Consider the following 15,452-nt stretch of genomic DNA (forward strand, 5'->3'; position numbering starts at 1 on the left):
ACCCAAGAGGATGAGAGCCTCCAATGTGAAAAGGAGCAATTTTGCCTCTGACCTCCTCTCCTCCTGCTGTGCCTGTCCCTTTTTATGGAAGAGGAAGAAGAAAGTCATCAGAGAATGGGCTTTCATCTCCTGCTATGACATCTTCTGCCAAATCTTCAGCCTTCAGAGGGACTAGTGAAACAGGCCCTCCTACCTGATTGTTTCTACTGATCTCCAAAATCAAGCCTTTTTAGCTTGGTAGGACAAAACTGAGATTGTGGGGCAGCTAGGTGGCACAGTGAACAGAGCTCTGGTCTTGGGGTCAGGAGGACCTGAGTTCAAATCCAGCCTCCGACACTTAACACTTCCTAGCTGTGTGACCCTGGGCAAGTCACTGAACCCTGATCTCTCACCAAAAAGAAAAAAAAAACTGAGATTGTATTCTACTAGCATAGCCTTTAAGAGTCCAGGGCCATCTCCAGACATAATGATGAGTGATGCCATTAACAAAATTCTATTCAGTTCAACAAGTATTTGTTAATTTAGGCACCAGTTATTTTAGATACCAGTTTAGAATACAGAGTTCTTTACAAAATCTTATGAAGGAAAATAACAGATGATTATGATGGTTCATAAAAGAAATGGTGGAGAGGAAGAGTTTATAGAAAGCTAGGCAAGAGAGAAAATCAGCCCAAGAACACTTAATGATAAAATTGGTTGGAAAAGAACCATGACAAAGGGAAAAGATCAGTCCTGATTTCTATAACAAACAATTCTTTCCATCAGAATTCTCAGCACAATCCCAGATACAGTGCATGAGGAAATAGAAATGACACTAAAAGCAAAGAAAGACGCCACAAGCGAACAAAAACAAAGACGGAACAAGCAGCTGACCAGAACAAGTACCCATGGAGGAAGGCCTCACTGGAAGCAAAACGATGTCAAGGATGCTGAGGAAACCATTCTCTGGCTATCCATGAAAAAGGAGGGAATGAATGTTAAATCCTAGGGGAAATTTACTGTAAAAAGATTGAGAACATATCAGTAACCACACGCCTTCTTTCTGACTTCCACATGATCTTTATGGAAATAGATCACATGTTTATCAAGGGCATCCTTGACAAAAAATACGGGAGAGCAGTGAGTAAGTTTTCACAGAGGATATTCTAGACCAGACCACATCTTTACAGCTACACAATTGCCTGAAAGGTACAAAGAACAGAAAATTCCACTGTGCTCATTTTTTGGAGACTAAGTAAAAAACTCAGTAGAGCTTAATTCTACCTTAAAGGCTAGTATTCTCTGACAAAGGGTCTCCCATGCACAGGTTAAAAACATACACCCTTCCTTAAAAGATAAGTGGCTTTGTTTGGCAATCCCTTGAGTATCCACATCGAGTGAGACATGAGTCAGTGAGACATGCCCGCCAAAGGTCTTGGCCGCTGTGGAGGGCATCTAGCACAGTGCAAATGAAAAGACAGCCTATATATAGATGGTGAGGTTTTCCAAAGGTTCTTATCTGTGGATTTCTGAAACATGGTAGAGTGTCCTAAATGAGGTCCACAACCATTCCAAAGTAATTGGTCTGTTTGTCCACATGGACAATAACAGCAACAGCGAAAGTGGAAGAAGAATCCCTACGATTGGCATTTGGGTGGATAATTGTAAGGATTGTTGTTCTTCTTGTTTTTTAGCCGTGTCTGACTCTTGGTGACCCATTTGGGGTTTTCTTGGCAGAGGTACTGGAGTGGTTTGCTATTTCCTTCTACAGGTCATTTTACAGGTGAAGAAACTGAGGCAAACGGGGTTAAATGACTTGCCCAGAGTCACACAGCTAGGAAGTATTACGTGTCTGAGGCTGGATTTGAACTCAGGTCCTCCTGACTCCAGGGCCCCGTCTATATTGCGTTAAGGTTTGTGAAACACTTTACATATATTATCCCATTTGATCCTCACAACAGCCTTAGGAGGTAGCCTGATACATTATCTTCGTTTTACAGAAGAGGACATTGAGGCTGAGGAAGGTTAAATGAATTGCCCAGAGTTGTACTGGTAGTGTCTGGGGCAGGATTTGAGCTGGGGTTTCTTGACCCCAGGTCCAGTGCTGCTTGCACCCACTAAACCACCTAGCTATCTAACAGGCCATCATGAAACATGCCCCTGCTCCTACTTCCCTCTGTAGTCCTATTGGTCCTCAGTTCCTCTCAAATCGATGAAAAGAGAAGGGCGAAGTAGAGAAAAAGGTGAAGACGAGGGGCAATAAATAGACTTACTTTCCTTGTTGTGGCATGGTGTAACTACTTCTACCCTGCAAGGACAGAAAAAAAAAAGAACAATACCATTAAGTTGGGAGCCTGTGGAGGGTCCCTGGGGTTCTTTATCTCCGTCCCACCCTCAGTTCATTACCCGTCTTTGAGCAAAAGTCGGGGCGGGGGGGGAGGGGGGGAGGTTGTCTTCTAGGAAACTTCGTGCAGAGATGAGAAAGCCTAAGTTCGGCAGAGGATCAGGACTTACATTCCCAAACATCCTGGGGCATCAGGACAGAGCTTCTTGCTCTGCTCCCCTTCTACATTCTCTACCAGGCTACAAAACACACACACACACACACACACACACACACACACACACACACACACACACACACACACATGCTCCAGATTCTTTTCCTAGGCTCTCCACAAGCTTCATCCCCCTCGCTGTCTTGACTAGACACAGGCCTAAGACAGTTGCCTTGGGAATTCACCCCCAAAAAGGAAGTAAAGATGGAGAGGCAACAGGGTAAGGCTCTCAAGGCTGTAATCTGCTCATGGGAAATGCCCCCAGGGTTTGGTCTGTGGGGGTAGGGGTTGAAGGAGATTGTCTTCCCTCAATGTCTTCCCCATCCCCATTCCCATGGGCCAGGAAGTCCTCTGTTTAATATAACCTCAATCTTTCTTGCTGCTAAACTGGTAAATCTTCGATCTCCCTCCCTCCCCCTTTCCCCACCAGTAAACCAGGGGAGCTGGACAGCAATCTTGAGAACTCATTTAATCCATGCCCCTGCCTCAAGACAGTATCACCTTCATCCCCTCCTGAAGAGCTGTAATCCCACTATTTTCCTCCCAAACCTGCCAGGACAGAGGACCGGCCTCTCCACCCCTTCTCCAATTCTCTTAAGCTTTGCTGTGAAACCACACCCCTAAAACTCTAAGCCCAAAGCCCCACCACCACCACCTCCAGTCTCTCCCTAGGAGAAGCCCCCCTTTTCTTGACCTGACTTCACTCTGTGCAGATCATTACCCCCTCAAAATCATAACTCCTCAGAACCGGGATATTTATGGCCTAATTCTCCCTCAATCATCTCTTTCATGCCTGAACAATTCCCATACCCCATTTTTTCTATAGCTCTAGGGGGCCTGAAGACTGGAAATTCTGGTTACCCACCCTTTAATAATAATAACACCTCACACTTGTAGAAACTTCATGCTTTCCAAACCACTGTCATGTCTTTTATCTCATCTAATCCTTATGATAACCCTATGTGGTAAGTAGATTACTAGCCCCATTTTACAGATAGCAACACAGAGGTTAAGTTTTTCAATCAGTGAAAGGTCTAGAACCCAAACTTCCTGTTTCCTAGGCAATTATCTTTCCACTCTGCCTCATAATTGTCTGAATCCTCTCAATTTTTGTATACTTGGCTAAGAATCATTTTCTTTTCATTATCTTTTTTTTTAAACCACCCACATCTGGTACACATAAAGGAGAGATAGCTATAGTTTGCTTCTGTTTTCCACTCCCTTTCCCCCATGTACAAGGCACACACACAGGTCCTACAAGAAATATCTAAGTCAAACAGCCCTCACTCACCCTTCCACCCCTGGCTTACCCCTGTAGGTCTGGGCCTACTGCCAGCTCAGTTCCAGTCTCCCACTTCTGTGTTCTCAGTTCGCATAGACAGGAACTCTGGAGTTATAGCTGGTACCCCCAGAATTGGGTCTTCCATAGAGAGAGCTCCCTCCCTGGTGTGCCTTGGGCTATGGAGCTTAGGCTCAGGAAGCCAGAGCAGGATGGGTCCTTCCTGTCTCCTGTCCCCTTTCTACACTTGCCCAAGGTCCAGTGCCTCTTAGACACACAAAGAGGAGGGAGGCCCTGTCCTAGCTGCCTCTCTGGGGGAGAGGTCAGTGGGATAGAGTATTAATAGCTGCTCATGAGACACATTAACAAACCAGGCAGCCAAAGTAACATGGCTCCAGGACCTAGCCCTAGCTGTTCCACTTTCTCCCCGAAGAGGGGGTCCAGGTACTGTGAAAACAAAATACCAAGGGAAACAGTTTTCCTCACCTCCCTTTGTGAGGTCAGTATCATAGCTGAGGTCACAAAATCACAGCATTTGAGCCATCAAGAACCTCAGAGGTCAAGTCACACAGAAACAGAAATACCCTCTATAAATTTCTCTACAGCCTGTTTGAAAAAGACCTCCAGTCTTCTGGAGACAGTCCATTTCACTTTTGGATAAGCTCTAAGTACTAGGATAATTAGTTAGTTCTAATTATTTGGGGGCAACCAGGTGGTGCAGTACAATAGAGAGCCCAGCCTAGGATCAGGAAGACTCATTTTCCTGAGTGCAAATCCGGTCTCATACACTTACTAGCTGTGTGATCCTGGGCAAGTCACTTAACCCTATTTGCCTCAGTTTCCTCATCTATAAAATGAGCTAGAGAAGGAAATAGGAAACTACTCCAGTATCTTTGCTAAGAAAACTCCAAATGGTGTCATGAAGAGTCAGACACAATTGAAACAAATGAACAGCAGCAATAAAGTATCAGGAATTTCTTTTTTCTTACATTAAGCCGAAATCTACCTCTTTGTAATTTTTACCTTTTTCCTGGGACCAATAAATCTCATCAATCAACACGCTATTTTATTAAGTGCCTACTATAGGCTAGTACCCGGGGACTCAGGCACACACGAAAAAAGAAACCACTTCCTGACTTCAAGGAGCTAATTGAGAGAAAACGATACAGATATTTATGTAAATGTATATGCATATATGTATATGTATACACCTGCACAACATATATACAGTGTATATATGTGTGTATGTATATGTATACAGTATATGTGTGTATGTATATGTATACAGTATATGTGTTTATGTATACATATACATACACAGTATATACATGCAGTATATGTGTGTGTTTATACATATACATATACAGTACATATGTGCGTGTGTGCATGTATACATATACATGTACAATATATATGCATGTACATTTACATAAATATCTTCATTGTTTCCTCCCAATTAGGTGCTTGAAGTCAGGAAATGTTTTATATATATATAAAATGCAAAGTAATTTAGGGAGAAGATGGGAAAAGGTACTAGGAGCTACAGGAAAGGTCTCATGTAGCAGGTGACATCTCAGTTGGCTTCGAAGGAAGCTAGAGGTTTTAAAAGGCCAAGGTGAAGAGGGAGTGTCTTCCAGGCCTGGGGAACATCCAATGGGAAGGCACATGATGTCATATGTGAGAAACAGCAGCAAGGTGGCCAGTTTGGCTAGGCCAGAGAGCACATGAAAGGGAATAAGGCGGACCACGCTTGTGAAATAAATGCTACACACAGAAGTTTGTATTTGATCCTAGAGGTTATAGAGAGCCACTGGAGTTTACTGAACAATGAGTTGGACCTGTGCATTATGAATATCACTTTGAAGCAATGTGGAGGCTAAATAGGAGGAGGTGGGGGGTTAGAGAAATGAGGCAGGGACACGAATCAGGGACGTCACTTAATCTCTGCCTGCCTTGTTTCTGCACCTATAAAAACAAGGATAATAACAGCTCTCCAAGTTGTTGTGAGGATAAAATAAGATATTTATGAAATACATAAAATTTATAAAGTATTTATAAAATGTTTAAAGAGCTATAAAAATACTAGATATTATATATTATATATATATATATATATATATATATATATATATATATATATTATATATAAATGTCAGCTAGGGTGGTGGCCATGTGATAGGAAAGAAGAGGATGGATCCCTAGCATGTTGTTGAGGTAGAACCGACAAGGATTGAAAGCCCAAAGAAATCGAGGATGCCTCCAAGGCTGCAAACATGGGTGACTGGAAGTAGAATGTGCCCTCTACAGAACAGGGGAAGCTCAGGAGAAAGTTAGGTAGAGAGGGAAAGATCATGAGTTCTGCTTTGGGCACATTAAAGGTGAGATGCCTATGGGACATCCAGTTGGAAATAGTGAACTGGCGCTTAGGAGAGAGGGCCATGGCAGGACGTATAGATCTGGGAGTCAACTGTGTAGAGATAATAATTGAACTCACGGGAGATGATGAGGTTAATGAGAGAGGAAGAGGAGAAAGAGAAGAGGATGCAGGGCAAAGCCTTTGGGAACTTCTACAATTGTTGTTTGTCCTTCATTCTCGGAGAGGACCATGACATCAGGGAAATGATGCCATGACATGCAAGTGATCTGGATTTAAGAGAGGGAGGGCTGTGAGACTAGGACAAAAGAAACTGTCCTTAGATGTGGAAAGAAGAAGATATGGCTTGACCCCAATGAGACCAATGAAATTGCCAATTCTAATTCCTGTCAGCAGATCTGGAAGCTGATTAAAGATGGGCTGATCATCCCGGAAACCCGTTACTGTGCACTCTCGTGCCAGATGCCGGAAGAATACTCTGGCTCGACAGAAGGGCAGGCACATGGGCACTGGTAAGAGAAAGGGTACTGCCAATGCTCATATGCCTGAGAAGGTGACCTGGATGAGGCAAATGAGGATTCTGCACCGTCTGCTCCAAAGATATCGTGAATCCAAAAAGATTGACTGCCATATGTACCACAGCCTGTACTTGAAGGTGAAAGGAAATGTGTTCAAGAATAAGTGGATCCTCATGGACCACATTCATAAACTGAAGGCAGACAAGGCCTGGAAGAAGCTTTTGGCTGACCAGGCTGAAGCTTGCCAGTCCAAGACTAAGGAAGCACGAAAGCATCAGGAAGAGCTTCTGCAGGCTAAGGAAGAGGAGATCATCAAGACTTTGTTCAAGGAGGAGGAGACTAAGAAATGATCCTCCCCTATCTCCTTCGTACATAGTACCCTTCTATTTGGCTTCTGCAATAAATCTTGACAAATTGTCAGCCCTGGAAAAAAAAGGTGGCACAGCAGGCAGGTAGCAGAACCAAGAGAAAGCCGTGGAATAAAGCCCGAGAGAGGAGAGTTTAATAATAATAGCTAGTATTTAGGTAGCATTTTAAGGTTTGCAAAGCACTTTACAAATATTATCTCATTTAGTCCAACAGCCCTTCGAGATAGATGCTATTACTATGTCCATTTTACACATGAGGAAACTGAGGCAAATAGATAGTAAGTGACTTGTCCAGAGTCCACAGCTAATATGTATCAGAGGCTGGATTTGAACTCAGGACTTCCTGACTCCAAATACAATGCCATCTTGCTGCCTCTGACTGCATTAACTGCTATAAAAAGGTCAAGAAGAATGGGGCAGGTAAGTGGCACAGTGGATAGAGCACTAACCCGGGAGTCAGGAGGACTTGAGTTCAAATCCTCAGACACTTGACACTTACTAGCTGTGTGATCCTGAGCAAGTCACTTAATCCTATTGTCTAGCAAAACACACACACACACACACACACACACACAAGGTCAAAAAGGATGAAAATTGAGAAAAGACCATTAGATTTGTCAGTTATGAGATAGAAAGACAGAAAGATCAGTGCCATTATATCTTTTCTAGTACCAAGGAACTATAAAATAAAGTGAAGCCTATCACAGTTACAAAATAGTTAAACAAATTGTGGAAATGAATTAGTGAAATATTATTGCTCTTTAAAAACACACAACAACAACAGTAAAAAACAACCCAACATGAAGAATTCAGAGACCCATGGGAAGACTGATGGAAAAGGAAGTAAATAGAACCAGGAAAACAACATACACAATGACTACAACAGTGTAAATTGAGAGGGAAAAAAAGCTTGAAACGGAACACAATGTAATCATAATGACCAAGATTGTCCTTGATGATGAGATAAGAAAATGTATCTCAATGCCTTTTTGCAGGGATGGAGGGCTACAGGTGTGGAACACTGCATACAGTTAAGACTCAATTATGGGGTTGGTTAATTTTGCAGAATCATTCTTCCTTCTCTTTTTTACTCTTTGTTACAAATTATGGCCCTCTGGGCAGAGGGTGGAGATCTATATTTGGAAAATAAGGAAATGAGAGAACAAAAGACATCAATAAAAATTAAAACTCAAAAATGTTATACATAACTTTAGAAAGAGTCGTTTCAATTGAGTGATGAGATCTAATCCTTCTTTCACAGGACCAAATTTCAAATACTTAGGTATCTAGCTGGATGGAGCACATTGGGTCTGGAGTCAGGAATAACTGTGTTCTAATCCAGCTTCAGACAATTACCAGGTGTGTGACCCTGGGCAATAACTGCTGTCTGCCTCAGTTTCCTCAACTGAAAAATGGAGATAATAATAGCATCCTCCTTCCCGGGTTGCTATGGAGACCACATGAGATAATATTTGTAAAGTGCTTACTTAGTTCAGTGACTAGCACCTAGCAGGCACTTAATAGATGCTTGTTCCTTCCCTTCTCCACTTGAAGATAACCATCCACAATTTCTTCAACCAAACTTGTGGCATGATATGGAGGACCACACCACCTTGGTCACCCTCCCCTGGACACTCTCCTAACTTGCACAGTCTTTTCTAAAAGGTGGTTCCCAGAACCCATCACATTACTGCCTCTATGGCCTGAAAAAGGCAGAGTACAGAAGAGCTATCGCTTCCTCAGTCATAGGATCCTAGGTTTAAACCTTGAAAGGACCTTACAGGTCATGTAGTCCTAGGTGGTGGAGTGTGAATAGAGTCAGGAAGACCTGAGTTCAAATTCAGATTTAGACACACTTACTAGCTTTGTGAATTTGAGCAAATGATTTATCCTCAGCCTTCTCACCTGTAAAATGGGAATAATAATAATAATAATATCACCTACCTCCTAGGGTTATTGTGAAGATCAAATGAGATATTATGGGTAAAGTGCTTAGCACAGTGCCTGGCATGTATTAGATGCTATATAAATACTAGGTGTTACTACTACTACTACTACTACTACTAACTACTACTACTACTACTACTACTAATCTAATCCCTTCATTTTACAGAAGAAAAAAACTTAGAGGTTTAGTGACTTACCCAAGATCATACAGATAGCAAGTGACAGAGACAGGAGGATTGGAACACCAGTCTTCTGGTTCTACTGTGCCATGTTGCCTAGGAGATAGGACAGAGATTCTTAACCTGTACATAGACTATTGATAGATTTCAGGGGAATCATAAACCTAGATGGGGGGAAAAATCCATCTTTATTTTCACTAATCTCTAACTGAAATGGGGCATTTCCTTCCATTATTTTAAAAAATATATATTATCCTGAGAAGGGATCCATAAGCTTCCCTAGCCTGCCAGAGGAGCCCATGACCTCAAAAAGGCTAAATACCACAGAGATAGGAGGTCCAGGTTCTAGGCCTTTCACTAATTAAACAAGTCACTTAATTCCTCTAAGTGGATTTCCCAGTTAATCAACTGAGGTAACTTCACAGGGTTCTTATGAGCATTAGATAAGATAATCAGTGTGAAAGTGCTTTGGAAATCATGAAGCCTCCAACATGTGAGGTCTTAATATTTAAAAGGGCAAGGTAATCAGATATTGGAACAATATCTTAGTTGAAAAACTTTAACAAGGGGCAGCTAGGTGGCACAGTGGATAGAGCACCGGCCCTGAAGTCAGAAGGACCTGAGTTCAAATGGGGCTTCAGACCAAAACACTTGATGCTTACTAGCTGTGTGACCTTGGGCAAGTCATTTAACCCCAATTGCCTTTAAAAAAAAAAAGGAAAAGAAAAACAGTAACAATCCCTAATCTTAGGCAATTCTTAAGATGTCCACTCTCACTAATATTGCAGATCAGCCACCCATCCACACCTTCTCCTGGGGGGGGGGGGAGGTTCTTGTCCATACCTTCCCATAAATCCTTTACCAGAAGTCCACCCAAAGTAGTGGATGCGTTCCTCTAGAGCTCTGGACATTCCACGAGTTCCAGTACTGCCAAGGTGGGTGATGCAGTGTATAGCACATTTGGCCTCAAGTCAGGAAGTTGCATGACCTTGGGCAAGTCATTTAAACCTCTGTTTGCCTCAGTTTCCTCAATTACAAAATGGGGATACTAACACCTATCTCCCAGGGTTGTTGTGAAGACCAAATGAGATCATAATTATAAAGTGCTTACAACAGTACCTTAGAACATAGAAAGCACTATATAAATGTTAGCTGTTATCATCATCATCTTTCCTTCTCTGTATATGACTAGCCCACTTCTTTTTTCCTGGTTATACCTCTCTTGGACAATATATTTTATGCTACTTTCATCTTTGGCAGTAGCTTGTTTATTCCCATGCTGCTCTAAGAGATGGTGGTATTTAGAACTCAATGAAGATTTTACCATTGTCCCTTTTAAATTTCAATTCCCAAACTTATTTGGCCCACCATCCCCTTTAAAAAAAAATGACTTGGCATCACCCTAGAAATCTACTTTCTTTAAACCTTAAATGGTGGTTGGTTTTTTTTAAATTTTGTGTCATTTCAAAAAACATATAATTTTTTTGAAATGACGCAACTTATATTTAATAAATTTTTCTTGTGTTGAAATTTTGATGATGCATGTAATCACATAGTATTATATAGTAAACAGTTCATTACATGCACATATTCCTGTCTATGCATACTGGAATTCTTGGTGATGCGAGCTGGCTTGCCCACCAACATTTGCTTGTCAAGACCTGCTGGCAGACTTGACCACTGATCGATTATAACTTGCATTTTTGTGTTTATTTGTAAAATAATGTAATCACTATGATTTCAACTCTGTTACACAACAGATGCAACATGTGAGAACAGTTTTTCAAAGTTTTCTTCTCTTCTTTCCTTATGCTTCCACTGCATATTTTCTTATATGCATACTTCCTTATTTTTATTCAATGCCCCCCAATTGCATCCAAGGTTACTACTGTGTCCCCCTTCCATCATTCTAGCACCCCTCAGGGGGTGGTATTGCCCACTTTAGGAACCTATTCAGCCCAGATATTCTAGCCTATTGAGATTTTCTCAATTTTATTCTCTCATTTAACATGTTAGCTAATCCTCCCACCCTTGAGTTTTTATGCAAATTTGATGAGGATAGTCATTGATACCTTTAGCTAAATCTTTTGCGGGGGGGGGGGGGGGGGGGGGGGGGGGGGGGCCGGAATGAGAGAGGAGGCATGGTAGAATGAAAAGAATGTTGGATTCTGAACTCCAAAAAAATTGAAGTTTAAGGCCCATACCTGCCATTTATCCGGTTTTGTTACTTTGAATAAATCATTTATTTTAACCTCTCCGTGCCTCAGTTGACTTATTTGTAAAGTGAGGGGACTGGAATCAATGACCTCTAGAGTCTCTTCAGGCTCAAAATCAAGGGCCAAGCAAATACTCCTGGGGCACTCAACTGAAGGTCCTCTTTAAGGTTGGCATGGAACCACTAATGACTATTCTTTGAGTCAACCATTTCTGAATCCACCTAGCCCTATTACCATCTGGTTCACATTTCTATGTTTTGTTTACAAGAAGGAAAGGCTAGAGACCTGGACCTGTGATTTCATTGGTATAAGATCTCTTACATTAGAGAACTCTACCAACACAGCTCAGCTTCTTCTTTGCAATTTATAGTCTTAGAGAGCTGCCAAGTACACGTCAGAAGCATGATTTGAATGCAGGTCTTCCTGGCTTTGAGGCTGTCTATCTACTATGCCACATGGCTTTTTGAGAAACTTTTCTCATGAAATACTTTGTCAAAAGTTTTGTTATACTCTGTCCAAAGGGCCATAAAAATGTGCATACCCTTTAACCCAGTAATAGCACTTTTAGGGCTACATCACAAAGAGATGATACAAATGGGAAAAGGACCCACACGTACAAAAATATTTATAGCAGCTCTTTTTGTGGTGGCAAAGAATTGGAAACTGAGAGGATGCCCATCATTTGGGGAATCGCTGAACAAGTTGTTGTATATGAATTAATGGAATACTGTTGTGCTGTAAGAAATGATGAGCCAGCAGACTTCAGAAAAACCTGAAAAGACTTGTATGGACTGATGTTGAGTGAAGTGAGCAGAACCAGGAGAACGTTGTACACAGTAACAGCCACATTGTGCGATGACTAACTCTGACAGACCTAGCCCTTCTCAGCAATGCAAGGATCTAAGACATCTCCAAAGGCCTCATGATTGAAAATCCTATCCACATCCAAAGAAAGAACTATGGAGTTTGAATGCAGATTGAAGCATATTATTTGCTACTTTTTTCTTCTGTTTTGTTTTGTTTCCTCTTTCTGGTGGTTTCTCCTATTGGTTCTAATTCTTCCTTACAACATGACTAATGTGAAAATATGTTTAATAGGAATATATATGTAAAACCTATATCAGATTGCACACCATCTTGGGTAGGAAGATAGGGAGGGAGGGGAGAAAAATTTTAAACTCAAAAGCATATGGAAGTTATTGTTGATAAATCAAAATAAATTAATAAAAAATGTTTTTTAAAAAAGTTCTGTTATAATCCAAAATCTCAGTAAATTGTATGCATAGCATTCCTCTCATTTACCAATCTTGTAATCCTGTTAGAAAAGGAAATGAGGTAGGGGCAGCTAGGTGATGCAGTGGATAGAGCACTGGCCCTGAAGTCAGGAGGACCTGAGTTCAAATCCGGCCTCAGACCCAAATACTTGACACTTACAAGCTGTGTGACCTTGGGCAAGTCACTTAACCCCAATTGCCTAAAAGCCAAAAAGGAAAAAAAAAAGGAAATGAGGTTAATCTATCATAACCTGTTCTTGATGAAGTCTTCTTAGCTCCTAATGATTACCACTTCTTTTTCCTGAATGTTCACTGACCATCCCTTTTTTTTCCTGAATGTTCACTGACCATCCCTTTAATGATACATTTTTTTTAATTCTGTCAGGAATTGAAGTCAGACTCCATGGCCTATGATTTTCAGACTTTACTCATTCCTTTTTTTCCCCCCTAGGCAATGGGGTTAAGTGACTTGCCCAGGGTCACACAGCTAGTAAGTGTTATGTGTCTGAAGCTGAATTTGAACTCAGGTCCTCCTGAATCCAGGGCTGATGTTCTATCCACTGCACCACCTAGCTGCCCCTTCATTCCTTTTTTTTTTAATTGGGGGAAGAAGGTAAAAATAAATAAATATAACTATAAGAAATGATGAGCTCAATGATTTTAGAAAAACATGGAAAGACGCATAAAATAATGAAGAGTGAAATGAGCAGAACCAAGAGAACATTGTATATAGTAACAGTAATATTGTTTTAAGAACAACTTTGAGCAAATAAATTATTTTGACTATTATAAATACCCAAATTAACTATAAAGGACGTGTGAAGAAAGACAATATCTGCATCCAGAGAAAGAACTGATAAATAGAAGTCTGTATGGAATAATTTTACACACACACATATATTCCACAAATTAAAATTAATTTTTTAAAAATTGGGATATTTGTCCTTCTACAATCTTGTGCCATCTCTCCCATTCTCCACAGATTTGCAAAGACCATCGACACTGTCTGAGTAATCACATCAATCCCTTCTTCCAATCTGCTGGGTCACAGATTACTTGGATCTGGTCTTATGAATTCATCAATTGCATCTAGGTACTTCCTTACTGTCTTCTTACTTATTATTCACTATTAGGGAACAGCGAAGTGTTCTTGGATAGATTTCAGGGGGCCCATGAATTTGATGGGAAAAATTTACCTTTTTATTTTCATTAATCTCTAACTGAAATAGTTCATTTCCTTCAGTTACTTAAGAATATTATTCTGTGAGTCTATAGATTTCACCAGACTATAACAGTCATGACAAAAAAAGTTTAAAACTCCTGAGCTAGAGAATACCCAGAAGATTGTGACTAAGATGATTCATAGCTCTGTGATGCTGGAAGTTCCTTTCTCCCATTCGTGGGGTGCTCAGAAAGTTCCCTGAAAGCATGGAAATCTGTATCTAGTTAGTACTTGGCTCCAGATGAAGACATTTCAACATGGCGGTTACCTTAGGATGCCTTGCAGATGGCAAGTCCAACATCCTCTGGACACTTTGAAGCTGGAAGTTGTTCCTCCAGTTAAAAGAGGAAAGAGTCCAAGGCTTAAGTAAATGCCTCCTCTATCCCCCAGGCAGTTCCCACTCAGGGAGGTGCTAGAAAGCCATCTGCTCCAATTTTTGAAAGTCTATCCCTTTAAAACTCATTTGATAATTTATAGATAGTCCCTGGGGCATGTTTTTTTTTTCCCTTTTACAAATGTGATTATTATAGGATGTCATTCTAGTTCAAAAGCCTTTCTGACTTATCTAAGGTCTTTTGATTGATTGATGTATATTCTCACCTGGTTAAGGTATCAGAGTTAAAACAGAGTGGGTTGGATAGGACTTTACATGAGAATGATTTGGAAAATAATAACTGAAAGGTATTTTAAGGAGGTCATGTAGTCCAACTCCTGACATTTGACCAATGAGGGGGCAGAGCCCCTAATAGCAAAGTCAAACGCCAAACTCTACAAGGGAAGTTGTCCCAAGAGGGATGGTAAACTCGTAAAATGGAATTCTGAAGATACAACTTCTATTTAAAAACAAACAAAAAAACCCAACTCTACCAGAGATGGAAAGGGGGGGGGGCAAGTATGACGGACTAATGGAAGACTGAAAACAGGATGGATATAGACTTGGAAAGGACCTCTGAAGCCATCTCATCTAATCTCCTTGTTTTAGAGTTGAAGAAACTGAGGCCCAGGAAGATTGACTTGTCCAAGGTCAAACATCAGAGGTGGAATTTGAACCCAGGTTCTCTGACTCTGGCATTAGTGTTTGAAAGAGCAGTGTACCACATCACCTCACCTGGCCCTGTTATGTCACAGTGGGCACAATGATGGCTTTTTTAGCTATTACAGTGTATGCCCAGAAGCAAGCCCAACCCAAGCTTCCATGCATTTGCCTGGAATGCCAGCTGAGTAGGAGGGTGGTAATGAGGGGATAAGTGGAAGCTACACTATGCTGGAGAAAAGAAAGAGGTCAGAGAGAGGATACGGTCATTTCTCAGGTGGATGGGACATGGATAATAGATAAGAAAGAACTACTTAATGTATGTTTCCATTTCCTTTACCAAAAAGAACTTTCTTCAAGTAGGTAGCAAAACGGATAGAGTACCAGGCCTGGGGCAGAAAAACTCATCTTCCTGAGTTCAAATCTGACCTCTGACACTTAATAGCTGGGTGACCCTGGGCAAGTCACTCCACCCTGTTTGCCTCAGTTTCCTCATCTGCAAAAT

The 15,452-nt window shown here is 41.2% G+C and overlaps 2 protein-coding genes across 2 annotated transcripts in view; one reads left to right on the forward strand and one right to left on the reverse strand.

The window, feature by feature from the left end:
* AQP7 (aquaporin 7) overlaps positions 1-4,266 on the reverse strand; it is a 21,490-nt gene extending 17,224 nt beyond the window's left edge. The window contains exons 1-2 of the mRNA XM_078152991.1: positions 3,848-4,266; positions 2,253-2,287 (exon numbers count right to left, since the gene is read on the reverse strand). Of these exons, the coding sequence (XP_078009117.1) occupies positions 2,253-2,269 (17 nt within the window). The 5' untranslated portion in view covers positions 2,270-2,287; positions 3,848-4,266. The remainder of the gene's footprint in view (positions 1-2,252; positions 2,288-3,847) is intronic.
* Positions 4,267-5,484: 1,218 nt separating this feature from the next.
* LOC110202671 (large ribosomal subunit protein eL19-like) lies at positions 5,485-7,058 on the forward strand. Its single transcript, XM_020978920.1, is given in 3 exon segments — positions 5,485-5,518; positions 6,501-6,619; positions 6,621-7,058. Coding segments are annotated over 3 exon segments (591 nt in total).
* The last annotated feature ends 8,394 nt before the right edge of the window (positions 7,059-15,452 follow it).

The sequence above is a fragment of the Phascolarctos cinereus genome, unplaced genomic scaffold (genome assembly GCF_003287225.1).
Source record: "Phascolarctos cinereus isolate Bilbo 61053 unplaced genomic scaffold, phaCin_HiC Scaffold_4;HRSCAF=312, whole genome shotgun sequence".
Classification (NCBI taxonomy): domain Eukaryota; kingdom Metazoa; phylum Chordata; class Mammalia; order Diprotodontia; family Phascolarctidae; genus Phascolarctos; species Phascolarctos cinereus.